Genomic DNA, 26,249 nt, shown 5'->3' on the forward strand with positions numbered 1-26,249 from the left:
AAGGCAGGTACAGGATACTGAGTTGGATGATCAGCCATGATCATATTGAATGGCGGTGCAGACTCGAAGGGCCAAATGGCCTACTCCTGCACCTATTTTCTATGTTTCTACAATCAACAGCTGTACTAGCTTAGATAGACAGAGTGCTGGAGTATCTCAGCGGGTCAGGCAGCATCTCTGGAGAAAAGGAATGGGTGATATTTTGGGGCGAGACCGTTCTTCAGATCAACCCGAAATGTCAGCCTTCCTTTTTCTCCATAGATGCTGCCTGACCCACTGAGTTACACCAGCATGATGTGTCTATCGTTGATATAACACCATCTGCAGTCCCTTTCTAGACAGCTTCTAGACAGAAAAATTTCGGGTTGATCTGTAGAAGGGTCTCGCCCCAAAATCTAAATGGCGTCAAGTTGGGGAAAAGGGGAAGTACAGCGGGATCTGGGGGTCCTTGTTTATCAGTCTATGAGAGCAAGCATGCAGGTACAGCAGGCAGTGAAGAAAGCGAATGGCATGTTGGCCTTCATAACAAGAGGAGTCGAGTATAGGAGCAAAGAGATCCTTCTGCAGTTGTACAGAGCCCTAGTGAGACCACACCTGGAGTATTGTGTGCAGTTTTTGTCCCCTAATTTGAGGAAGGACATTCTTGCTATTGAGGGAGTGCAGCGTAGGTTTATAAGGTTAATTCCAGGGATGGCGGGGCTGTCATATGCTGAGAGAATGAAGCAGCTGGGCTTGTACACTCTGGGGTTTAGAAGGATGAGAGGATATCTTATTGAAACTTAAGATTGTCAAGGGTTTGGACACACTGGAGGCAGGAAACATGTTCCCGATGTTGGGGGAGTCCAGAACCAGGGGCCACAGTTTAAGAATAAGGGGTAAGCCATTTAGAATGGAGACGAGGAAACACTTTTTCTCACAGAGAGTTGTGAGTGTGGAATTCTCTGCTGCAGAGGGCGGTGGAGGCAGGTTCTCTGGATGCTTTCAAGAGAGAGCTGGATAGGGCTCTTAAAGATAGCGGAGTCAGGGGATATGGGGAAAAGGCAGGAACGGGGTACTGATTGGGGATGATCAGCCATGATCACATTGAATGGCAGTGCTGGCTCGAAGGGTCAAATGGCCTACTCCTGCACCTATTGTATAAAATATCACCCATTCCTTTTCTCCAGAGATGCTGCCTGACCCGCTGAGTTACTCCAGCACTCTGTCTATCTAAGCTAGTACAGCTGTGCGTTTTTGCCCACCCCACCTTGCTACTACTGCCTGATCACGAGGCTTTCAAAATATTTTCTTGTGCATCCAAGCAGCATGATAAAAGTTCAAGTTAATCACCATGATCCCAGACCTTTATTCTAACATTATCCATTTATACCCGCTGTGGGACTGAAGTCTGGAAATTTGTTTTCACCCATTTACATCATGCTAATTGGGTTACAACATTTTGCCCCAATCAGTTTTTATTAAAATATTGAGACATTTTCACTTAAAGAAATTGCTGTGGTGTTTTTATTCTCATTTAAAAATATTAGAAGCTGACTTGCATATTCACAGGTGGCAACAGCTACCCAATACTCACAGTTACAGTCTATTTTTTGGCTGTCCACAGGAAGCAGATCACTTATTTTCAAGACATCTCTCTCTATGACTGCAAGGAGATTATGGTAATTATGGGGCATGTGTGAAAAATAGGGGTATTTGAGGAGAGAGGACTAACCTGGCAGAGGGAAAAATGGAATGGATCAGGATGTGGGAAGTATTAAACTATGTAGTGTTAGGTAATAAAGGTCGACTTGTTTTAAAATAGATCAGTCCAATATGGCCCATGCTGTGACCTGGTTACTTTGCAGTGAATTTTAGGGCCGCAGATAGCATGAGTTCATGTATATTGAGAATATGGTTTAATGCTGCCAGTTACAAAAAGGATTCACAATAAAATACATGTTGTGGAGTTAGTAAAAATAAAAATGATGTCCCAATGGGAAACACTTTAACTCATCTATGTTTCTTCACTTTCTGGACCATGTAGTCCTAATTTTAAACATGGTAAAACAATAAGATTGCAAGATGATGAATGCTTGATCTGCTACATATCTTTCTCCACCACCTGAAATAAAATTAACCTGAATGTAGCCTGAATCTGGATGAAATCTTCCCACAAAATTGAGTGGGCCATCAGCGACTCAGCATCAGGTGAAGTATGCTCTCAAATGCCTTTGAACTGTTTAAATATCAAAGCATTTTAAAACCGTTGAAATAAAAATCATTTAAAAACATCAAAAAATATTACAAATCTTAAAATGTAATGTTAAACACCCTAAAGTACAAGCAGAACCCAGGTTTCACGAGGTTTAATTCTAGAGGACTCTCCATAAGCTGATTTCTCCATGAATTTCTCCTTAATCCAGAAATTACCACGTTCTCTAGCTACCCATATTGGATCGTTATATTTTCACTTGCTATAATTCTTTAATTTCATCAAATGTGCACGCTTACACTACCCACTATTAAGCTAATAGAATATATATTGTATCCAGTCATTAATTAATATCACAAAATATTATTATTATTATTATTATTATTACTACTATTGTTTCTGTCTTGAAAAATGCTTAAAAAATGTATGGGAGAATTTGCATAAAGTCAGATTTTCATAAGTCAGGTCATCTGTAATCAGAGAAGCTCTGTACTTGAATTCAATTAAAATCTGAGATAAAGCAGCATATAGAAAAATAAGTAACTTACCTTTTCACTCAAGTTTGGTGATTGAATGGGATCATGCCACATAATGAAATGGACCTTACAGCCAGATGTATTTGGACCTGACCTCCAGCTTGTCTCTGACCTCCATGTTTCAGTGGAAGTCAATGTAAGCTGATGTGCAAAGAGGACATAATTGGAAGTTCAGTAGGGAATCACTAGCCATGAAGCCTTTTATCACTATGCATTTTGAAGAGAATCTTCAAAACAAAAGGAAATGGGAGACATTTTGAAATCACCCAAAAAGCACAACATTTTTTTGAACACAATTAGAATGTAAAATGATCCCACACAAACCTAAAGCCATGAAGCTACAGAAAGTGTGAGTGACCTATCAGCGCTGATCTTATCGTTCAGCTGCAAATTACCAACGGCTAAAGTATGCTTCTTTGAAGTAAGTGGATATCCCACAAGGGGATTATGCATTTATAGAATTTTAGCTCATGTGCCAAATCCGTCATGTTTCCTGATCTTGAATGCTTGTCAGAGATGGGGGGCTCTCAGAACTCCTGATACTTTTTCTTCAGAGCAGTGACAATCTCCAACTGCTCTGACCACAACTCCAGCTCCTCTAGGAACTGGACTCCACAGCAGCAGGTAAGATGACTTTCCTGAACATAAAACAAACATTGAAATAGAAACAGCAACTATAAATTAATGTGGAATATGATTAAAAACAGATCTTACAAATAAATCGGACTTTCTTTAATCTAGTAGTGATAGGATACTGCTCCCTATACAGTAACATTCAAAAAGAGATACAAAATGTATTATTTGAAATATTCAACAATGGATATGATCAAATGTTTTGAATGTTACTTTTCCTGCGTTTCACAATTATCTCTTCAGCCTGTAGGGCCATAAAAAAAATTACAAATTTATTCAGAATATAGCAAATTAGATAATGTAACTGCAAAATGATAGTAAATTGTTTGAAAAAGAAAGAAGCTATACCACTTAAGGGTTTCGTCCCGAAACGTTGCCTATTTCCATCGCTCCATAGATGCTGCTGCACCCGCTGAGTTTCTCCAGCATTTTTGTGTACCTTCGATTTTCCAGCATCTGCAGTTCCTTCTTAACCACTTAAAATTGGTTAGTTTTAAGCTTAAAGGTATGTGTCAGATTTGTCAGAGGCAAAGAATGTTTGGTCTTCTTACTGTGCGTGGATATAGAAAAAAACATATTTAATGTTGAGATTATTACCAGGAATGTCTGATCCTGGGAACAATGTGATGTCAGGCAGTTTTTAATCTAAAAGTGATACTCAGAAGTTTTTAGAGAATCCACTTTTTCACAATCAGTGAAAAAGTTCCAAAATGTCCTGTTTGAATACTTTGTGTAAAAAAGGAATCTGGTCTGTGGGTAACAAAGGGCAACAAATGTCATTTTGGGTATTAAGGACATTTGTGAAGAATATTGTTACATTGAACGATATGAGATGTACCTGTTCTACCTGGTGATTCCATCCATCTTCATGATGCGTTGCATCAGAAAGACTAGGAATATTATCAAGGATATCTGTCCGTTCCCTTTTCACTTTTCTACTCTCTGGGAGAAGATTCAGGAGCTTGAAAGCCTGGACATCACGACTTAAGAACCTCTTCTGGCCATTTCTCCTTATTACCCACAGATCTGATCTCCTTTTTTTTGGTTTATTTTTCAGACTGGACATTATGCATGTTTTCACTGATTGTGAAAAAGTGGATTCTCTTATACCTCTGAATATCACTTTTAGATTAAAAGTTCCTGAAATTTCATTATGCCCAATATCTGACATTCCTGGTATTACTCCCTGCATTAAATATGCTTTTCTATATCCAGATAAGTAAGAAGCAATCACATTATTGAACCAATTACCATTTCACACTCTCATCTTGGTGGTGCCGCCATGTATTTTTATTGCTACCTCATTTGATTATTCTGTCATTGCACGATTCTATATTGCACTACTTCATATTGTACTACAATCTTTGCATCATTCTGCTGCTGTTACATTCATCGTTGCATTTATTGTGTACTTACTCATTTGTTGTTTATTTAACAATAAACACATCTGGACTAGAGGATTAGGGCTATCTGCTCTTTGTTGTATATTAGTAGATTTGGAATGTTACTTATATCCAGATGTTTTTTGTGATTTTATGATGAGGGATTTCAAATTGATGCTACTTCCTTGGATTGGATAGTACTCGAGTGGGCCGTTTCCTAAAAACAAAATAAATGTTTTTCTGTGATTTTGTTGAAGCTCACACAATAGAAATATTTAAAAAGCAGAGAGGATTTTATGAAGTATAATAGTGGACCAGAGGCTTCTTAAGCCTGCCCACCATTAAACCCGACTAGTCTTCAACCACAACCATTTTCCCTCCCAATTCCCATATCGCTTGAATCCTTAGTTTTGAAGAATCCATCAATCATTCTATTGAATATGCACAAAGACTAAACTTCCCCAGACCTCCAAAGTAAAACATTTCAATGTTTCGTAACCTTCCAAGCAAACAAATCCCTCTTATCTCTCTCACTTGTCTAATCTTATGACCCCTGATCCATGACCTCTTGCACCATATTCTTTTTTTTTTCCAGTGAAGAGTGGCTTTGTCAAAAGGGATGCCATGTAATGGATAATGTGGCAAGGCAGTGATTGGGATTTGGGGGTTGTGGTGGTTTATTATTGAGTATATTTTGAGGAGATATTGTAGTGGTTTTTTGTACGTTGTGTTGACTGAATGATGACAGGTTAGAGAGGAGCTGAGTGAAGGTCATATAGGTATTTGGCACATAAAAATATAAGACTTTGGAAGAATTAGTTCAGTAAACATTATGGCTGCTCCATGTACGTTGTTTCATGTATCCTGTTCTGTAGTTATTATGGTGCAAGTTATCTTCCCAATGAAGAGTAAACTTTCTTATATTGTAGCATCAGCAAAGAAAATAATGCCACTCACATGGGTCATAAACAAAAGACTTCACCACTTCTTTATAGGAGGAGCCATGTCTAGATCCTTCAAGTTTAATGTCCTTTTATAATGATCTATTGTACCTTTTGTGGCTGAATTATGTGAACTAACAGCTGGCAAAGCAAGTCAGAAAATCACAAAAATCAAATGATTATTTGTCATGGACCTGCTCCAAATGTTTGATGGATATTAAGAAAAGTATTCCATTGGCAATATAAGAGCAAGTCCCACATTGACAATATTTCTCTAAAATTGTAGGGACTCAACCCGAAATATTGACAATTTATTTCCCCCAAAATATGCTGCTCAACCCTCCAGCAGTTTCTCTGAAATGGATAAGCTTGTTGCAGTATGTTATAACTAGTATGTTTCAACAGCTTTGCATCGTTCTCTTTGATTCTCATGAACTTTGTCAGAAGACATCAACCTGCAATTATCAATGTGTGAATTCATTATTTTATTGGTATTATAAGCAATATTTACTGCTAAAAATTAAATAAGTTGAGACTAATGGGATATATTCTCCTCTGTCTTAGGAATGTTATGAAGCTCACATTAAAATTCCCTGTGTGTGGATAACCAGTGATTTGTAGCATGCAATAGCATTAGTCCCATTTTGCCTTTTAATTTTGCCTGTTGAATAAAGGTCCCTGATCACTGATGGCAAAAAAAAAAATTATGTGATCTATATGGCCAAAACTTAGGTGAAGAATCTGAAATGTATCATCAGTTTTTAATAACAGATTATGCATGTTTTAATAAATAACAGTCATATTCTGTCTAGCCTGATCTGAATAGTCAGTTAATTTCTATTTTTTAAATTGAACTGAATATTTTCCCACTCCATAACTCAATCCCTACAGATATATGTCCATCCTTCACTATCACTTTTGATTCTATTGGCAACATACAAATTCATTTGAGTTGACAGCTATCATACTACTGCTACACATGTAATATCAGATAGAAATGGTGTTTACTCTGAGGAACATATCTACAGTATATCTAGTCAACTTAGTAGTTCATTGCGACCAGAGAATGTACTGGAATTAGCTCCTTAAAATAGAGAGATCCTGTGAAGGTTATTAACATCTCAATAGTCTCCTTATTTGTCTGTCCATCCGTTACTTTGGTCAAACATGGAGAGCTCCCATGTTTCAATCAATTCCCATTGCACATCATTCTGAGATTAGTAACGGCTAAAATCAGCCTAAGTATACATACTCCTTGAGATCTCCTTGAAGGTCATATCCTGAAAAGCAATGAGCATTTCAGCCGGAAAGCAGGATCCACCAGCTGTAGGAATAAAACTCCTTAGTCTCTGGACTAAGCAATTCCTGTTTTTTGGAGGTGGAGAGCTCGCCCAGCACTTTGTAGTTCATTAAGTTTACAGTTTAGATCATAATCCTGCTGTAACAAATTTTTCCTTAGGTAGTGCCTCCCTATAAGGGAAATTGTATGAAATCCAATTATTACATTTCATAGGTCTCGTAATTTGAGGAAGGACATCCTTGCTCTTGAGGGAGTGCAGCTTAGGTTCACGAGGTTAATCCCCGGGATGGTGGGACTGTCATATGAGGAAAGATTGGAAAGATTGGGCTAAATTCACTGGAATTTAGAAGGATGAGAGGATATCTTATAGAAAAATATAAAATTATAAAAGGACTGGACCCAACAAAAATGTTCCCAATGTTGGGCGAGTCCAGAACCAGGGGCCACAGTCTAAGAATAAAGGGGAGGCCATTTAAAACTGAGATGCGAAAAACTCCTTCCAAGAGGAGGTTGTCCCAACACCAGAGTGCCAGATCAGCCACCTCCTCCCGGTAGGCCTTCTCATTGTTATCGGAGATCAGACCCACCACCACAGTGTCATCAGCAAACTTGATTATAGTTGGAGCTGAACTTGGCCACACAGTCATGTGTGTACAGGGAGTACAGTAGGGGGCTGAGAACGCAACCCTGGGTGGATCCTGTGTTCAGGGTGAGGGTGTTCGATGTATTTCCTCCCATCTTGACTACTTGGGGCCTGGCGGTGAGAAAGTCCAGGACCCAGGCACACAGAGGAGTGTTAAGCCCCAGTTCCAGCAGCTTCTCAGGAAGTCTGGTGGGGACTACTGTATTGAAGGCTGCACTGAAGGCAATGAAACAACCACATAGGAGCTATGTTGCTTTAATATTAATTATCATTGAAAATAAATTGATTTTGCAAATTACACGCTACTAGTAGGTGGACTTCTTTCTTCTGCAGCATGATGTCAACATATATGGCCCATGGATTTTTGCTTTGACAGCAGAAGATAACTTGGATAATAATAATTACTAGAACAGAATCCATCAAAGATTATAATTAAAATTGAGATAAATAGATTTATGTTTGCAAATGGAAGCCATATTTAAAAATTAACTGCAGGACTTTTTAAAGATATTTACATGTATACAACATACATATTCAAAATAACTTGTTTTCTTGCAACAATCTTTAAGGAATAATTCAGAGTGTTAAGATGTTCTGTAATTCATTTGGGGGAGTATGAAGAATAGCAATCTCTTTTTTATTTAGCATCTGATCTACATTGTTAAATATTACAGAATTATGTTTAATCTCTAGATAATCCATTCGCTAAAGAATTTCCTATTGACAAGTGATTAAAAAACCTAATCACTTTATTCTCTAGCAGTGACATCCTCATTTTCAGAAGGATTATAAATGAGCTCCTATTGTCCCCTGAGATTGGCTAAAGAAGAACAAATAATATTGCCCAGTACTAGACCAAAATTATATGATACTCATTAATATCAAGGTGCTTTATGTTATTAGGAGTGAAGGAATTCCAGCTTTAATTTCAAACATGGCTACAGTAAAATCAATGTCAACGACAACAACAACAACAACCAGAACAATCATTTCTGAGCAGTCTGGTGAATCAGGAATCACCAAACTGAAGAAAGTGACCCAGGTGACAAAAGTTTCATCAGAGGAAGGTAATTGTCAAATTGTTTCCTAGTTATACAGATAGCATTGCGGTGTGAAATCACAGAGTTCTGCCTCTCTGAGCCCTGAATATGCATTATATGTAAGAACCTTACAGCCATAAACCTGTTCCACACTGACCCTTGATCGTGTACCACAAATATGAACCTAGTAGAAGTTCCCTATACTGATTCTGGACAACATACCACAATTCTGAGCAACACAAATCGCTCTAATAAGAACAATTACACTATTTTTGAAATGTAGATAATTCATGATTAATGTTGTAGATTAAGATCTTAAATCTCATCTATTAATGATTATTTCATTGCATTAGTCCAGAAGTCCAGAACAAGGGGTCACTGTTTATGGATAAAAGGGAAATCTTTTAGGACTGAGATGAGAAAAACATTTTTTACCCAGAGAGTGGTGAATCTCTGGAATTCTCTGCCACAGAATGTAGTTGAGACCAGTTCATTGGCTATTTTTAAGAGGGAGTTAGATGTAGCCCTTGTGGCTAAAGGGATCAGTGGTATGGAGAGAAAGCAGATACAGGATACTGAGTTGGATGATCAACCATGATCATATTGAATGGCGGTGCAGGCTCGAAGGGCCGAATGGCCTACTCCTGCACCTATTTTCTATGTTTCTATTAACAATGAGCTTGGGTCTCCCTTCCCTTCATTATATTTACTGCATATTAGTACAAAATACCTCCTTTCATTAACTGTGACAATATGCCTTAACAGTGAACCAGAGCTCTTCTACGTCAACTCTGACGTAGAAGAGACTCTGAGTCTCTTTACATTAATCTATGATCACAATACCACCTTGCTATTAGTTCACTTTTATATCGTGTTTTCACTGGAACCTTTGAAAGATTTAAAATATGAAATTAGCCTTTTTATTGGTCAGAGTTGAATATTTCGTTCAGGTTTAGGTTTGTAATTGTCTCGTGTACCAAGGTACAGCAGAAAGGTTTGTTTTTCAAATCAGATAATACTAGACATTAATACAATCATGCCAAACTCAAGTCCAATAGTTAGAGAATAGGAAAATACTGAGTGCAGAATATAATTCTCAGTATTGAAGTCCACCAATTCGAGAGACAGCCTCAGTACAGAGATTTCAGAGCAGGCTTCATTCTAGGAGTTGTGCATTTGTTGTAAATATTGGGGAAGTGATAATCATCAAGAAACAGTTTAATTAACAAGTTACAGCATTATGTTTACTGTTAAAAAAACATTGCATTGTGCTACATTTCAGGGGGAGAGCAAATTCGGAGGAAGTCCTCAGTGACGCAGCAGACACTAAATGTTGTCACACATAGCTTTGAGATCCCATCAGGAGAGAGCATCCCTGAGTTTGATGAAAAGCCAAATTCCACTGTAGTACCAGAAGGTAAGTCAGCAGCACGGTTCCATGATTCACAATATTCACCTGCACAGCGGCCCTTTCATTTGTGTGTTTTGCCCTTTTTAAATAATGGTCCAAAAGGAGACAAATATTGCAGATCTGTTCGGACGTTTATATTTTGAACCTGCATTACAATACCATTCTCTGTATATTTGGGTTTATCAGGATTCTTAATCCAGAGAACTATTTATCTATCACCTTAAATATATATACAATAATTTAAGATTTTATTAATTACTAGACCAAGTGCAGACCCGTTGGGCCTGTTCCCCCAACGTGCGGTTGTGGGGGGGGGGGGGGGGGGGGGGAGGCGGCATGCAGCGTCACAGACACTAACTATCCCCCCCCCCCCGCACTCACGCTAATTACCCCCCTTGATATAATATTAAAATTATTAATTTGCTCCTTTTACCCCATAACCACCCTATCTACTGACGCATAGCCCCCACATCTAGAGAGGGGGGGGGGGGGTAGAGAGTGAGGGCAGAAAGAGAAGGGGCAGAGAGAGACAGAGACACAGAGAGAGGGGCAAGAGGGAGAGGGGGGTGGAGAGGAGGAGAAGAGGGAGGGTGGGTGAGGTTGGAAAGGTGGGGGAGGAGGAGAGAGAGAGAGGGTGAGAGTGAGGGGGAGAGTGAGGGGGTGCTGAGAGGGGGGTGAGGGGGAGAGGTGGGGAGCATGGAGGGGGAGGGAGGGGGGAGGGTAGAGGGTATGGGGGTGTGGAGGGGAGGGGGAGAGAGGGAGAGGGGAGGGGGGAGAGAGGGGGGAGCGAGGAGTGGGAGGGAGGGTGGTGGGAAGGGGGTAGGGGTGTGTGGAGGGGAGGGGGGTTTAGGGGAGGGACGGTGGGGGAGGGGATGGAGGGGAGGAGGGGGAGAAAAAGAGGGGAGATGGGGAGGAGAGGAGGAGGAGGGGGGAGAAAGAGAGGGGGGGAGAAAGAGAGGGGGGGGAGAAAGAGAGGGGGGGGAGAAAGAGAGGGGTGGGGAGAAAGAGGAGGAGGGGAGAAAGAGGAGGAGGGGAGAAAGAGGAGGAGGGGGGGAGAGAAAGAGAGGGGGGGAGAAAGAGAGGGGGGGGGAGAAAGAGAGGGGGGGGGGGAGAAAGAGAGAGGGGGGGAGAAAGAGAGAGGGGGAGAGAAAGATAGGGGGGAGAAAGAGGGGGGGAGAAAGAGAGGGGGAAGAGAGGAGAGGGGGGGGGAGAGAGGAGAGGGGGGGAAGAGAGGAGAGGGGGGAGAAGAGAGGAGAGGGGGGGGAAGAGAGGAGAGGGGGGGAAGAGAGGAGAGGGGGGGGAAGAGAGGAGAGGGGGGGGAAGAGAGGAGAGGGGGGGGAAGAGAGGAGGGGGGGAGAGAGGAGAGGGGGGGGAAGAGGAGAGGGGGGGGAAGAGAGGAGAGGGGGGGGGAAGAGAGGAGAGGGGGGGGGGAAGAGAGGCGAGAAAAAGGGAGAGAGACAGGGGAGAGAGAGAAAGAGAGAGGGATAGGGAGAGAAAGGTGGGGGGAGAGAGTGGAGGGGGGAGCGAGAGAGAGAGAGAGAGAGAGGGTGCCTTTTTACTTCAACCCAAACCCAAACAACCATTTGCAGGCAGTGCTTTTTTACTTCCAACTAACCATATATTCATTTTCAAACCACATTATGGGTACTCACAGCTGTAGAGACATTTGTTCAGTGTCATTCAGAGCTCTGATTGAGGCACACCACTTGCAGAGACTGATTGAGGCACACCTCTTCCTGGTTTTATAGCCCCTCCCCCTCCCTCCAGCGGGGGCAGCAGAGAGAATGGGGAATTTTGTAAAAACATTAATATCTCTGTCAATTTTCACCGACGGGAAAATCCCTCGGCACACATGTGGTAGAGGGGGGCTCTGAGCGAGGTGGCCAAAAATGACGGCCGTAGGTGGCGGCGTTCTCTCGGAAATCGCAGCACAGATGGCCAAAACCGGTCAAGAACAGACTTTTAGTAATATAGAAGATAGATAGATGATCGCTGTTTTATTTAAGCGGGTACTTAAGATTTTTAAAAATACTATTACTAGCCAACTTGCTGAATTTCACTACCTCATCTCATGTAAGGAATAGGACAAAGTGCTTTGGTTTGAGAGATAATGGGAAGGAGAATTAGTCAAATCTACTACTGTACTTCTTTACGGGGAATCCTGCGAAGAAATATGTGGAATAAAATTCAAAGGGAGCTTGGTCCTTCAATTTCTGAGAGGTTTGTTAACACTGTCAAATCATTCCTTAATCCTGGGATTGTCCATCTAAAACAGATAACTGTCTTGACTTAGAAGAAGAAGAAGAAGAAGAATACGTTTTTTGAGAAATAATAATTCCCTTTAGTCTCCATGAATGCCATTTAAAAATAGCACACTAGCAATCTACATATGTTTTTCATCCAGTATGTTTAAATTATACTCAGTGGGGTTTTGATCTTTGTGTGTGATGCATCAGTCATGTCCATTTACTCTGCTATTACTGAGTGAATCTGTTTTACTTTAGGTAAAGATGCGATTTTTAAAGCCAAGGTGAGTGGGAACCCAAAACCCACAATCACATGGAAGAGAACAAGTGGAAAACCCATAAGAGAAGGAGCAAAGATTTTCTTTGACAGCATCACTAAAGAGAATGTTCTGAAGGTATCAGAATCCAAGAAATTTCATAAGAAATCTCTATGACATATATTGTCACAAATCAAAAATAATCTTAAAAATTGTAAAAGACTAGACTAAGTGGGACCCGTTGAGACCCAGTCACACGGGAGGCCTGGTCCCCCAATGCAACCCATTTTCCAACGCAATATTCCACCACTCACCCATACCCCAACGCAATATTCCACCACTCGCCCCATAGGGGAGGACGGGAAGGGGCGTGAGGTGTGTGGGGTGGGTGGGGAGGTGTGTATGTGGGCGGGAGGGATGTGGGAGGGGGAAGGAAGAATGTGGGAGGGGGGAGGAGGGATGTGGGAGGGGGAGGGGTGTGTGTGGGCAGGGTGTGCAGGTGGAGGGAGGATGTGGGAGGAGGAGAGGGGAGATGTGGGGGAGGGATGTGTGGGCAGGGGGGTGTGGGTGGGATGGGGTGTGTGGGTGGGAGGGGATGCGTGGGAGGGGGTCTGTGGGTGTGGGTGTGTGGGTGGGGGTGTGTGTGGGAGGGGGGTATGTGTGGGCAGGGGGTGTGTGCGTGGGCAGGGCAGTTGTGGGGGCAGAGGGGTGTGGGCTGGGGGGTTATGGGGGCGGGGGGGTTGTGGGGTGGGGGGTTGTGGGGGAGAGGCTTTGTGGGCAAGTGAGTGTGTGGGGGGGGTTGTGAGGGGGCGGGGTGTAGGTTGTGGGGGCAGAGGGGTGTGAGTGGGCGGGGGAGTTGGGGGCTGGGGGGGAGCAGTGTGGGGGAACGGGGGTTTTGGGGGTGGGAGTATTGTTTCTCCCAGATTTTAGTGAGCTTTGCATTCTGCTTCCTATTAAATGACAATGTTTTTATTGTTTAAGCAGGGCATGATTTGTGAATATTCTGATTTTTGCAGCTGGATAACATCATTCCGGAGGATGAGGATGCCTACAAATGCATCGCTTCCAATGCTCATGCTGACTGCACATATGTCATTTCATTGACAGTGACTGAAAGTATGTATGAACCTGGTGGGAGTGTATGACAATGTTTATACACTGTGTGTTGCTGGGAGTTAATATTTTCCCCAGGGCCTTGTGGCATTTTTTCCTATAAAGCATATTTTTCCCCGTGTGTGAGAGAAGCAAGTGTTAGTGGACACTTATCAGCTCTTACTTTAATGTTGTCTAGGTCTTCCTGCCTGGACACTTTCATTTTCTGTGTACGTTAAAAAAAAAAATTTGTGAAATCATCAGCAAACACCAGCACAGGGGATCTCGTCCGAGTCCTGTACCATCCTGACTTAGACAAATTTAACGTCTTGTTGTCACTAAGTCAAATAACTACAATTTTCAGATCACCATCAGTGGACTGAATCTCATAAGCAGTTCTGATGCTCGGCCGTTTGACCAAGAGAAAGTTCCCGATTTCCACACAATTACTGTCAACTGTCAGATAGTTTTGCCACAGGATCCCACAGCGAATGTAGCGGCAGAGCCTAGAAGCAAAGCTTAATCTTGTTTGGATTTCCCAACATTAAGTTGGGGAATTGCCTTTCAGATCCTGCACTAAATTTGACTAAATGAAAAACATTGATTTCAGTGGTATTGCAGGAAAAACATTTAGAAGGCAAAATCTAGCAATTGTTTGAAGGAGTTGTAACTTGGTGCCTATCAGCACATGACTGAATGTTTATGTATTCCTAAATGCATGCATGTAACAAAGACAAAGCTACCACATTCTTGATGCTAATAATGAAAGTGGATATTGCTGTCTTAAGAAATGGCAGTCAGCCAATTATGCCAGTGAATTGTTCAGAATGAACTGATTCAAACTCATTTGGTCCCTAATGCAGATTTCATTTTCATATTACAGATCCAGATAAGCAATTAAACTTCCGAACAATGTTGAAAAAAAGGTAAGGTCTTAAGCAAATTACTCAGAGAAGTTTCAAGAGGGCCCACGTGAAGTAATAGTGTGATGAATAGAGAATATCCAGTGGGTAGCAAGGTATTACCTGGAGAATTGGATTGATATACATTGGGAACAAAATAATGAAACTATATTTAATAGTTCAATGTTGGAAGCATGGTTTCGAGAGTAATGATGCCTGGGTAAACTGTGATGAATATGAGTGCTGTGTGTGTATGGTCTTGTGAGTAATTATATGCTGTATGGGGGATTGTTACAGAAGATATATAAAGAGTAAAAATTAATAACATTGAAAATATACAATAACCATCTGTGAACTAGGAATACAAATACTCTTAGAGACACATGGATCTCTGAAATCCCAAGATTGGGATAAATATTTATACATAAATAAAGAGAAAATAATGCTCCCTGTCATTATTAGGGAGGTAATGCAAAATCGGTTGGTGTGGATTATGAAAAAGATGAATGTTAGGGCAAATTCACATCTATATTGGGTAAATCTTCTGAAAATGCTGAAGAGATAGTAAGTCTCGCACACAGTGGGAAATGACCCTGCAAAAGTTTGGGGTCTGATGCAGAGTGGATAAGAATCACTAATTTTGCATGGAACATGTGATTTTGCAGGACCCTCTCCACAGGACCCTCTCCACTGTTGACATTCTCTGTTATTATTTTCCACAGCCACCCCCTAACCCCATCAGACTCTCCACTATCACAATGAAGTGGAAATCACTCAATGAGTAATTGAAATAATAAATCATTATTTAAACCAACTGTGAGTGTTATTTACAGGTCAACGCCAGCACTCAAGGAAGAAAGGAAGATTCCAACTGAAAAGGAAATGTGGGAGATTTTGATGAAAGTAGAGAAGAGGGACTATGAAAAAATCTGCATGGAACATGGATTCACTGATTTTAGGGGATTGCTGAAACGCTTAAAAGAAATGAAGAAAAAAGTAGAGACTGAGGTAGGAGAGAAATAAGGGTTGGAAAATTATAAGGTTAGGCGTGCGTCATAGAGTAGGAAGCAGTGATGTTAGTAGAGGGGTTCAAAGCTGATAAACTAAATATTGGCCAGTGTGTTTGGACAAACTAAGAGTTAAAATCCTTGAGGATCATCAAAAATAGGTGTGCCTTAAAATAAAATGGTTGTAATAGAGACAGGTGGAGGTTAGAACTAAATGAATGTTTGCCAATCTGACTACAAGCTTTTACTTGGACAATAGCAGAGAGTTCACGAGGAACATTGAATGAAATGAGCTACCATGTTTATCTATACTATTCCCATTCAGCAGCACTTGGTCCATAGCCTATTCTGTTTTTGGCAATTCAAGTGCAAAAGCAGATGTTTTTTTTATGTTGTAAGGGTACCTGATTCCACAGTCTTCGCAGGTAGTGCATTCCATATTCCAACCACCAAAAGGGTGAAAAACATTTCCTCCAATCCCATCTAAATCTCACCTTAAACCTCTGGTTTCATGCACTGCTGCTGGGGGGAAATGTCTTACTATCTACTCTATTGTCTGTAATAATTTTGTATATCTCTATCAATTTTGCCCTCAGCCTCCTCTGCACCAGAAAAACACTTAGCCTATCCAGGCTTTGTTCATAAATGAAACCAGGAGATCCAACATCCTGGTGAACATTCACAAGTAATGTCATTAGTCCCGTGTCATCTTGTCCATCAGTGACATGTCTGAACATTTGAGTGGTTCTCTGCTGTGATCCAGCAACAGCAATTGCAGTATTCTGCAAGCAATAGAATGACTTCCAGCACCAAACTTGATTTCAACACTCACAAACTAGCTCACACACATAATCTTTACTTCAAATAATGAAGAACACGTATCAGGGCAACAATGGACATGTTTAGTTTAGTTTAGTTTAGTTTAGAGATACAGCACGGAAACAGGCCCTTTGGCCCACTGAGTCCGCGCCAACCAGCGATCCAGACTTGAGGACCAACTTTCCACATGATTTTCACAGGCTTAAGCAGAAAAGGGTTACATTTCACACGTCACTCAAATCACACTTGTAAACCCCACTCCTATTTTCTGGCACTTTCCAATATTTGTTTGTATTTTTGCTTACATTTGGAGCTTGTGTTTAAATCTAAAACAATAGTGATGGGGAAAAAGTGTCCACTCTTTAGAAATTTCTTATGGAAATACATGAGTTGCAGACCATCATTGCACATGCATAGGTGCTAAAGATAATAATTTAGCGCTAACTCAGCAATCTCTTTCAGGGAGGCCACAGCATTGCTCATAAGGAAAATCTAAATATTTTGAACAACTGTGGTGATAGAGCTAGTCTAAATTAATGCTGAAACAAAGTGGACCAAGTATGGAGAATGTTCTTTAAACAATGTAGCACATGAGCTTGGGGGATTGCCAAATGCCACATTTGATAAGGAACTTTACTTTGCTTCCAATCCATGGTAAAATTGAACTATGGGAATTCAGGCCTCCAGCAATAAGATTGCTCATCTTAATGAAGATCTTAATGGTCAGCAGGTAACCATCTTCACTACTGTCTTGTGCTCTCTCTCATTCTTCTGACAGTCAGTGATCGTTTTAAAGCCATTAGAGGATGTGGAAGGAAAAGTTGACTCAACAGCTACCTTTGAAACAATCATGGAATTGAAGGACCCGAACATTAAAATGCAATGGTTCAAGGTGAGGCAATGTTACTGGATGTTCGTTGGTATTGTCAGCAACTATTGTAAGCAAACAGATATATCATGCTTTTACTTGATGTTTCTAATGACATTGATCTTTTGTTCCATTGCCTCTGCCTCCATGCCTATTTCTTTGGCATGTAGTCCTCAGTCCCACTGATGACCCTTTCTCCCACCTCCAACACTCCACTTCCTCTTGGACATCATCCTCTGGACTTTTATTCTCTTTCGATCTTTTCATTTCCAACTGCTGACATGGCATCAACTGCCTTGACTTCTCCACTCCCTTCACCCACTCCATTCTGACACCCAGTGAACACACTGCTCTCTGCTTTCTCCACACCAATCTGAACCTCGTCATCAAACCTGCAGGCAAGAGTGGTACCGATGTGGTCTGAAAGACTGATCCCTACCTTGCAGAGGCCAAACGGCGGCCTTTGACATCTCCTCATACCTCCCCCTGGACCACAACCCCACCAACGAATGTGAGGCTACAGTTTCCCATACCATCAGAAATCTCAGGAAATATCCCCTCCACAATGTCCAACTTGATAGTTCCGCAGTGCTGTACTGCCCGTTTCTATCTTCTGCCCAAGATTCACAACAGGATTGCCATGATAGGCCTATTGTACCTGCCTCCTCTTGCCCTGCTGAACTTACCTCCTCATACTTTAATTCTATCTTGTACCACTCCATCCCCCTCTCTGCCTCTTGACTAGTCCCCTCCCACCTACTTCCAAACCTTGCATACACTCTACTATGTCAATAACTTTCAATTCCCTGACCCACCCCCATTGCCTGATCTTTGCGTAGATGTCATAAGATCATAAGTGATAGGAGCAGAATTAGGCCATTTGGCCCATCAAGTCTACTCTGCCATTCAATCGTGGCTGCTCTATCCTCCCTCCTACTCCCATTCTCCTGCCTTCTCCCCATACTGTACCTCTGACACCTGTACTAATCAAGAATCTATCTATCTCTGCCTTAAATATATCCACTGACGACCTCCACAGCCTTCTGTGGCAAAGAATTCCACAGATTCCCCACCCTCTGACTAAAGAAATTCCACCTCATCTCCTTCCTAAAATAACGTCCTTTAATTCTGAGGCTATGACCTCTAGTCCTTTAATTCTGAGGCTATGACTCCCACTAGTGGAAACATTCTCTCCACATCCACTCTAACCAGGCCTTTCACTATCCTGTACATTTCAATGAGGTCCTCCCTCATTCTTCTAAACTCCAGCGAGTACAGGCCCAGTGCCTTCAAATGCTCATCATATGTTAACCTACACATTCCTGGGATCATTCTTGTAAACCTCCTCTGGACCCTCTCCAGAGCCAGCAAATCATTCTTCAGATACGGTGGCCAAAATTGCTCACAATATTCCAAATACGGGCTGACCAGCATCTTATGGAGCCTTAGCATTACATCCCTGTTTTTGTATACATGCGCTCTCAAAATAAATACTAGCATTGCGTTTGCTCTCTTTACTACCAATTCGACTTGCAGATTATCTTTTTGGGAATCCTGCACCAGCACTCCCAAGCCCCTTTGCACCTCCGATTTCTCGATTCTCTCCCCATTTAGAAAATAATCTATGCCTTTATTCCTACTACCAAAATGCATGACTCCACACTTTGCTACACTATATTCCATCTGTCACTTCTCTGCCCACTTTCCCAACCTATCCAAATCCTTCTGCAGAGTCCCTGATTTCTCTACACTACCTGCCCCTCCACCTATTTTCGTATCAACTGCAAACTTGGCCATAAAGTTTTCAATCCCGTCATCCAAATCATTAATATACAACGTGAAGAGCAGTGCCCCAGCACCGAGCCCTGCGGAACTCCGCTAGTCACTGGCAGCTAACCAGAAAAAGCTCCCTTTATTGCCACTCTTTGCCTTCTGCCATCACGCCAACCTGATATCCATACTAGTATCTGCCCTTTGATACCATGGGCTCTCATCTTTGTCATGACTTCCATCCCTCCTCCGAAAGGCTTTAGACCCATTACATCTTTCTAGAACCTAGATCCAACCAGTTTTCCTCTCCTTGCACTCTCCTCTGCCTGGTGTAACTTATTTTCACCCTTAACAATTTTTCTTTCGATTCCTCCCATTTCCTACAATTAAAGGCACATGGGTTCCAGCTATACCTGCAGCTTTGTTTTCTACATGGAGCAATTTTTGTTTATAAGTCTATTTTGGCAGCAGTCCCCCCAGTCCCCAATTCTTTTTTCAGTACATTGACGCATATTGGTGCTGCCTCCTGCACCATGCAGAACTCATCAATTTCATCAATTTTGCCACTGACTTCCAACCTGGTGTCAAATTCATTTAGACCATTTACGACATCTGTACTATGTAGATTACACCTCCTCCCGCCCTGTCTCTTGTGAGGACGCAATGCCTTACTCTCAGTTTCTTTGTTGTCCCGCATTTGTCTTGACATGAGGCTTATCTCCAGGATACCTCAAATTTCCTCTTTTTTCAGGAAACGAGGCTTTCTGCCACCCACCATGGTTTACCAAACCCTTGCCCGCATCTCATCTGTTTCACAAAGTTCTGCTCTCACCCCACCTAATGCCATTTAGAACAGCTGTAGTCCCTTAAGTTCTTAGCTTTCACCTTACCAGCCTCCGCATCCTGCATATCATTCTTCGACATTTCCACAGGTTACAATGTGATCCCACCACATCACATCTTCCCTCCCCACCCACCCCTCTCTCTACCAGGCACATTCCCCTACAACCTTAGGAAGTGTAACACCTGTCCCTACACCTTCATCCAGGACATAAACAGCCCTTCCAGGTGAGACAATGATTCACCTGCATCTCCTCCAACCCTCGCTATTGCTTTTGGTGCTCTCGATGTGGCCTCCTCTACATTGGTGAGACCAAATGCAGACTATTGCAGTACTTTAGCTTGAAACTCTTCCAGTATAGCAGAATCATTCTTGATATGATTTATTTTTTGCTGTTTTAATACACAATTGGATATAAAGTGCTATGACAAGGCATGTGTGCAACACTTTGTAGAGTACATAGAAAAATGAACTGTAGAGAAACAGCCATTGCTTTGCTGTGACATTGGCAAATTGCAGAAAACATGGCTAAATAGCATAAATTGTATTTATGCAGTTTGTGGTCTCTGTGGCTTTCTTTCCTAAATTCTAGCAGGTGAGTGTAACCCTTTTATATTAACACAACTTTCAATTCCCATGATGTCTGTACATTGGACTGAGGTAAAACAAGATGTACATCTGCTCATCAGAAGATAGGTTTAATCCCTAGAAAGGGAAAGAAGATTGTTAGGGCAGCCATTATAGACCATTAGAAAATACACTGGAGGAATATTAGACCAGGTCATTTGGGGTAAAAGTTTTCTTTATTTTGTACGGATCTTGTGTGGCAGAATATATGGATGTAAACATAGGTGGTTAATTAGCAGTTTTTCAGCAGGAGCTACTATTACTATTGGAGGAGAGAGAGGAACAGAGCTCTCACAGTTCCAGTTTCTGATCACTTTCCGGTATCTCCTGGTGATAGGTACACTACACCCAACAGATAAATGAATTGGGCATGCTCCAAAAATCATACAGCTTACTATTTATTTATGGCTTTGTTAATATCCTATTTCTACTCGGTGGATTCTGTGTATGAAATGTGTACTGAATCATTTTATTCTTTTGGTCAATACAGCTGTGTGATCTTGGAATAGTTGACATTGCTGTGTGTGTTCTTCTGTTTTCACTGCAGGATGGTGACCCAATAAAGACGCAATTCTCACTGGGAAAGTTTGAAATAAAGCAAGTCGGAACAAAGTTTATGCTTTCTGTTAAAAACTTAACTCAGAAAGATTCCGGCGAGTACACCTTGCAAGTTGGGGACAAAAAATACACCGTGAGGCTAAATGTGAAAGGTATGCTTTTCAGACACAGAAATCATTTATTCTGCATGAGGTACTGTAAAATTGTGCAGGCTTATTAGGTAATTGCTGATAGAAATACCATCGTCACATGGATTGCCGTGAATAACTGCTTCAATTCATAGCAAAAGGATTTGAGTATAGGAGCAGGGAGGTTCTATTGCAGTTGTACAGGGTCTTGGTGAGACCACACCTGGAGTATTGCATACAGTTTTGGTCTCCTAATCTGAGGAAGGACATTCTTGCCATAGAGGGAGTACAGAGAAGGTTCACCAGACTGATTCCTGGGATGTCAGGACTTTCATATGAAGAAAGACTGGATAGACTCGGTTTGTACTCGCTAGAATTTAGAAGATTGAGGGGGGATCTTATAGAAACTTACAAAATTCTTAAGGGGTTGGACAGGCTAGATGCAGGAAGATTGTTCCCGATGTTGGGGAAGTCCAGAACAAGAGGTCACAGTTTAAGGATAAGGGGGAAATCTTTTAGGACCGAGATGAGGAAAACATTTTTCACACAGAGAGTGGTGAATCTCTGGAATTCTCTGCCACAGAAGGTAGTTGAGGCCAGTTCATTGGCTATATTTAAGAGGGAGTTAGATGTGGCCCTTGTGGCTAAAGGGATCAGGGGGTATGGAGAGAAGGCAGGTACAGGATACTGAGTTGGATGATCAGCCATGATCATATTGAGTGGCGGTGCAGGCTCGAAGGGCCGAATGGCCTACTCCTGCACCTATTTTCTATGTTTCTATGTTTCTATGTAATTGTTAGGAGTTATTGTGGGACGCCAGGTGTTGCCGTTGAGCCCTCTGGAGGTGTCGTGGGCCTATCAACGAAACACCAAGGAAGGAGGGTGCCCACCTGATGACCTCAATGAAATCTTTACCCCTACCCCCACTCAAGATATTAAGAAGGTGCCAATTATTGTAAGGATTGTAATATCAAGTCCTATAAGGTCAAATGAGGAGTATGTCTGCCTACAGATTTTCATACTATTCCACTTAGTTACTGTCTAAGATAATTATCATTTGGATTGCTAATAGGTCAGTGAAATTGCATTATTATTGTACAATACCCCTTACTGAGGCCTGCTTTCCCAATAATTTGGCTTCCACTTACCTACCTTAGTAGGCCCAGTGTTTACCTCTTCTGGTACTGGCTCAGTTATTACCCTGCTGCTCTATTTCAGATGAAAGGTTGTGGGTGCACTTTCCGTTTCCTGTTGAGACATTGAACTGATTTCCATTCTGCCCTCTGTGGATCTTTGCCGATTATTTTTTTTTTTTTAAATGAGGCACTTCAATCCAGTGTTTAAACCAATATTTATCTCCAGGTCACTAAATGGATCTTCTGGTCATTATTATTATGCTGTGCATGGAACCGAAATGTGTGCAAATTTGATGGGGGGTTTTCCTACAGATTCACATGACTAAATTTCAACATTTTCCATTATATATTTATTTTGTTTCTTTTAGGATCAGGGCAGCATTCATTACACACCAGGATTAAATCATTTTGCTTGTCTCAATTCTTACTTTTCTGCCTGTTTTGGGTCATGTGACTTACATGATTATTATTTTTTAATTATAGCACCAGATGTAGGTCAAATACTGAAAGTTTGGAGGGGAAAAAACAATTACTCAATGCACCCCATATAATAGCAATGGTGTTAATTTATTTTGTCTGATAATGCTCATGATGTTTCACTGTATTAAATGCACTTTACAATTGTGACCATTTGTTAACCTTGGAAGGAATAATAGTTCTTTGTAGTCTTGATTTCCAAACCATTTATTCCAGAGATTGGAAAAAAATTTGAAATTGCAAATTTAAAATAAAGGTAATTACTGAATACAGGTATAATGAAGTTTTCAACCCTGCAGATGTACAGTAATGTGCGTTTAAGTTATTTAATACCATGATCATCTTCTTCTGCAGCTTTCTATTGGATGTTTTAAAATTATTTTCTTACAGATGAGCCACTTAGGTTTGGGGTAAAGCTCAAACCTCTAAAGGTGGTGGAGAGACAAACAGGAACTTTTGAGTGCAGTCTCAGTAAAAATGTGCCAAATGTCTGCTGGAGGTTCCGAGGTATCGAGGTGAAGCGAGATGACAAACACGATATAATTGTGTCAGCGGATGGCCTGACACACACCTTGAAAATCAAAGATGTTCGACCATGTGATGTTGGTGAATACAGCTTTACTGCGGGAGACCAAATCTCTACATCTGAACTGCAGATTGACCGTAAGTCTTATTCTTTAGTGATCAAAGAGAACAGATGGAGGACCTGTGAGAGAATGTACTTGCTGCAGGTATTTCCCTGTCCCCTCTGTAATGGGGGTACTAAGTGATGCAGGTTTTGATGTCCAAATCTACTGAAAATGATCAAATCAGACTGTTATTTGTAACAGGTTAAGTTTGGATTTATATAATATAATTCTCTGATAGTGAATTACCCAGATTTCGATGAGCTATGCTTAGTGCACACACACATTGCTTAGTTGTCCAGTTGTCCAACAGTTTGGATCAGTAAGGGTAATATTCTGAGTGAAAGTGCTCTGGACCCAATCAGTCAAGCCTACAAACAAAAAATATTGTGGGAAATTGTGATTTTAAAAAAAATGTTATTTTAACTGTGAAATCTTCATTATTGTGAATGGACTCGCAGGAGCAGGATCTCAAAGAAGTTTCACCCAGCACAAGTTTATGGATGTACAAGTTCATGCACTTTACATTAGAGCTGTTTGCATTATGATCAATGTGCACAAACAAGCAAGGGTTAATTACTTCTGCATTAACGTGTTACACAAAGCTGGCCTGTGAACACATCGCTGATTACTTGACTAGTTTTCAGTTCTGCTCAGCATAAAGTTTATTGATGTCTTGATGATGTTGCAGGAAGCACTTAATTATAATACCATGCACCTAGAGAACTGATCCTTGCTGATTGACAAGATAGCTTCAGCTCTTCAAGAAGACCTAATCAGTTACTCATATCACTGTCAGAAGTTGTTTTGGAGCAGCGACACTTCAAGATCTGCTGTAGACAAAACTGCTGGTGTGCAAGGAGCAGGCCCCAGATTCCTGGTTACTAATGTTGCCATTGAGGTTGCAGTTGCTTTGAAGACAATGTATGGTTTGATCTTGGAAAACATTGACATTATGCATTTAATGCGCAGTTCCAAAGTTTTCCTTTACTGCGCGCAGGCGAATAATACATTCAACAAAATACAGACTCAAAACTAATTTTATGATGAATTGCTGCTTGTGCAGAACCTGCAGTTGAGTAGGTAAGAACAATGCAATGATTTTACAAAGACTGGAGGATATCAGGAACTTTGAGGGAACCCAGCTGTAATTTACTAACGAGTTTACTTGTAAGTGGGTATCCATATATTTAGGAGCAAGGTGAGACGGAAGTAAATTTTTGAAGTTTGCAGCACATAGAAATTAATTTTGGTTATGTGCAGCGATACTGATTGCCTTGTGCAATATGCATCTTTGCATCTTTGCAATATGCATCTTTATGCACACTAGTTCACCCTGTCATCATCAGAATCATACAAATACACAAATTTCTGCATGTGATTTGACACAGTGCAAGAGAGCATATGGCACAGTATTGTGATTGCATATTCATCTCATGAAGTCAGGTTCCTGAAGATGTGTTTTATTAGTGTAAGTTTATGTAAGGATAACACCAGAGAAACAGTATGGCTCGCAGAGATTGAGCATTTAGGTTGATGGAACCAGTGTCATGTGCTCAATAGTGATGTCCTGAAAACGTTCTTCAGCTTTTCCAGTGTTTATTAAAGTGTTCATAGATATATTATGAGGTCTACCTTTAAAAGCTTAAGAAACAACACTGATTCCCAAGAGAGTTCCATTTGTTAGATGTCTCTAAGAGCTTCATGGTATAGAAACATAACCATGCACTTTTGGGTTGACTAAAGCGTACATGACAGCATCGATAGACACTGGAAGTTTTAATTAGCTATTGTTGAACTATAATGACAGATTAGTTAGATTGACATGTTAAAAGGTCAGTTTATTGTCACATGTACCAATTAAGGTAGAGTAAAACTCGAATTACCATACAGCCATACTAAAAAAAAGCAACAAGACACACAACTACATAAAAGTTAACATAAACATCCACCAAAGCAAATTCCCCACATTTCTCACTGTGATGGAAGGCAATAAAGTCCATCTTCTTCCTCCTTATTCTCCCACGATCGGGGCAGTCGAACCATCCGCAGTTGGGGCGATCAAAGCTCCAGCAGCCGGTGGTTGAAGCCCCCGCGTCGGGGCGGCCGAAGCTCCTGCAGCTTGGAGCTACCAAAGTTGGTCTCTAACCAGAGCCGCGTGCTCCACGAGGTTAAAGTCCCTGGACTCCCGTGGTAGGAGCTCCGAAGTCGATCTACAACAAGGATAGGGAGCTCTGCAATGTTGTCCGCTGGTTCCCGCAGTTGGAGCTCCCGAAGTCGGTCTCCAGCAGAGACCGCTAACTCCTCGATGTTAGGCCGCAGTGCGGACGGAGAAAAAAACGAAAAATACGGAAAAAAAACGCATCTCTGTTGAGGTAAGAAATGAAAAAAAGTTTCCTCCAACTCCCCCACTCAGCCCCACATAAAAAAAGCTAAGGTTACTAAAACATACATTTAACATACTATAAAACTACAAAGAAGGAAGGGACAGACAGACTGTTGGCGAGGCAGCCATCGCTGGCGCCACCCAGTGGTCATCGTAAATGGTCGGACCTGTCATCACTGACATGAAGGAATGACTTCCAAAATCTTCCTGCTGTGAGCTGCACTCAGAATCGGGTGTTTTCATGGTAACACTCTGCTAGGTCCTTCAGCTTTATTATTATTTAGTGTTTAAAGAAGCATGAATGCATCCAAGTATTGCTCATAAAAGTTCTTGATGCTAAAAGAAGCCTTGCAGGTGCTTTTCAAAAATCTGTTTCATCAATAAATGTGTGTATCTCGAAAACAGTCACTGGTCTGCTACATAGTGCCTCTG

At 41.4% G+C, this 26,249-nt stretch overlaps 1 protein-coding gene across 1 annotated transcript in view; it reads left to right on the plus strand.

The window, feature by feature from the left end:
• The first annotated feature begins 3,230 nt into the window (after positions 1-3,230).
• The window catches only part of igsf22 (immunoglobulin superfamily member 22), a 52,154-nt gene continuing 29,135 nt past the window's right edge, over positions 3,231-26,249 (plus strand). Inside the window, exons 1-10 of the mRNA XM_033039150.1 lie at positions 3,231-3,351; positions 8,530-8,693; positions 9,949-10,083; positions 12,582-12,718; positions 13,597-13,696; positions 14,556-14,598; positions 15,408-15,582; positions 17,179-17,292; positions 21,054-21,216; positions 23,196-23,468. Coding sequence (XP_032895041.1) covers positions 8,561-8,693; positions 9,949-10,083; positions 12,582-12,718; positions 13,597-13,696; positions 14,556-14,598; positions 15,408-15,582; positions 17,179-17,292; positions 21,054-21,216; positions 23,196-23,468 — 1,273 coding nt within the window. The 5' untranslated portion in view covers positions 3,231-3,351; positions 8,530-8,560. The remainder of the gene's footprint in view (positions 3,352-8,529; positions 8,694-9,948; positions 10,084-12,581; positions 12,719-13,596; positions 13,697-14,555; positions 14,599-15,407; positions 15,583-17,178; positions 17,293-21,053; positions 21,217-23,195; positions 23,469-26,249) is intronic.

The sequence above is a fragment of the Amblyraja radiata genome, chromosome 20 (genome assembly GCF_010909765.2).
Source record: "Amblyraja radiata isolate CabotCenter1 chromosome 20, sAmbRad1.1.pri, whole genome shotgun sequence".
Lineage (NCBI taxonomy): Eukaryota > Metazoa > Chordata > Chondrichthyes > Rajiformes > Rajidae > Amblyraja > Amblyraja radiata.